The sequence below is a fragment of the Rhincodon typus genome, unplaced genomic scaffold (genome assembly GCF_021869965.1).
Source record: "Rhincodon typus isolate 14 unplaced genomic scaffold, sRhiTyp1.1 hic_rhity00004655, whole genome shotgun sequence".
In the NCBI taxonomy this organism is placed as follows: domain Eukaryota; kingdom Metazoa; phylum Chordata; class Chondrichthyes; order Orectolobiformes; family Rhincodontidae; genus Rhincodon; species Rhincodon typus.
The window spans coordinates 2,616-4,340 of NW_025970293.1; the positions used below are offsets into that span (position 1 = coordinate 2,616).

The window sequence follows — 1,725 nt, forward strand, 5'->3', positions numbered from 1 at the left end:
AGAGATAGGGAGGGGGTGTAGAGGCTGGAGGAGGTGACAGAGATAGGTGGGTAACCGCCCCGAGGAATCTGTGCACTCACCGTCTCTGTCACGAGCCTCCACGTTGAGTTGGTAGGACAGTAGGATCTCCAAACACTCCGTTCTCCCTCGAGCTGCTGCGAGGTGGAGGCTACAGATAAGCAGAGGTGGGGGCAAGGGAATGGGGTTATGGCACCATATCAGCGGGCACTGATTCCTGACAAGATCCCTCCCTCCAACACCCCCAACTCCAGCCAACCCCCAACCCATTCGCCATCGCCAACACAGTCCAGTTGGGACATCTTCAATGTTCACTTGCTTGAGGGACGTTGGCATGGGCCCAGCACTCATTGCCCATCCCTGGTGTGTGGGGCACAGACAGTGATGAAGGGGAGGGAGTTCCAGGAACACTGATAGATGTCCAAGTCAGGAATGTGTAGGGTTTGGAAGGGGCCTTGGAGATGGGTAGTGTGCCCATGAAAATGCCTCCCTTACCACCCCCCCCTCCCCCCACCGTAGAGGGTATAAGTGACAGGTTGGGAAGCTGCCATCCAAGGAGCCTTGGCGAGTCACTGCAGTGCATCTTGTAGATGGTACACACTGTTGTGACTGAGCGTCCGTGGCGAAGGGAGTGGGTGCTTGTAGGTGCGGTGCCGATCCAGTGGGCACTTTCTTGCCAGTGCCCCCCACACACCCCGGCAAGACCAAGACGATGGCACACAACTCACGGAGATCTCCCATCAGAGTCCAGCTTGGATGCCACCACCGTACCACCTTTGAGGATGGCATGCACCTTGCCAACATCTCCCTGTTCCACGGCACTCCGTAGCTTCTTCTCAGCCTTGGTCTGTCTCTTGGTCTGTCGGAACAAGAGCAGGTGGTTGGAAGAACAGGTCAATGCGTTCCCGTCTCAGTTGCCACTGCTACGGGCCTCAGAGGTGCTCTTCTGTGCCAGGGGACCACCAGGCACAGGAGGAGGCCAATCAGCTCCATCTGGTCTGCCCCTCTATTCTATACGATCACGGCTGATGAATTCTGGCCTCACCCTCCACGGTTTCTGTCTGTCCCCTCCATCCTCGGACTCTCTCATCTCCAACTCAGACTTGGTGTCCAGTGATCTCTCGATGGGATTGGTCCTCTACGAGACTCTCGATCCTCCAAAGGAAGAAATGCCTCATCGTTTCCAGTAGGGAGCCCCCTCGTTCCTAATCCATAGTCCCACCCGTCCCCATCTCCACCCAGGTCCAACACTGCTTCCCGGGAAAGGAAAAAAGATCATCGCAGTCTCCATCCGCTCGATGAGCGCCACACTGTCGGAGGGTTGGCGCTGAGGGAGCGGGCACTGTCGGAGGGTCAGTGCTGAGGGAGCGGGCACTGTCGGAGGGTCAGCGCTGAGGGAGCGGGAGCTGCCGGAGGGTCAGTGCCAAGGAGCGGGTGCTGTAGAGGGTCAGGGCTGAGGGGGCAGGCTCTATTGGAGTGTGACCATCCAGTAGTGCACACTCCCTCAGCACTGACCCTCCAACAGTGCCCACTCCCTCAGCACTGACCCTCTGACAGCGCCCGTTCCCTCAGCACTGACCGTCCGACAGTGCCCGCTCCCTTGGTGCTGACCCGTCCGACAATGCCTGTTCCCTCAGCCCTGACTCTCTGACAGTGCCCGCTCCCTCAGCACTGACCCTCTGACAGCGCCCGTTCCCTCAGCACTGA

General features: G+C 58.8%; 1 protein-coding gene across 1 annotated transcript in view; it reads right to left on the minus strand.

Moving 5' to 3' along the window:
- Positions 1 to 1,725, minus strand: part of LOC125481971 (ankyrin repeat domain-containing protein 35-like) — a gene marked incomplete at its 3' end in the record, with an annotated part of 4,876 nt that overhangs the window by 2,229 nt on the left and 922 nt on the right. The window contains exons 2-3 of the mRNA XM_048593935.1: positions 747 to 877; positions 81 to 169 (exon numbers count right to left, since the gene is read on the minus strand). Of these exons, the coding sequence (XP_048449892.1) occupies positions 81 to 169; positions 747 to 877 (220 nt within the window). The remainder of the gene's footprint in view (positions 1 to 80; positions 170 to 746; positions 878 to 1,725) is intronic.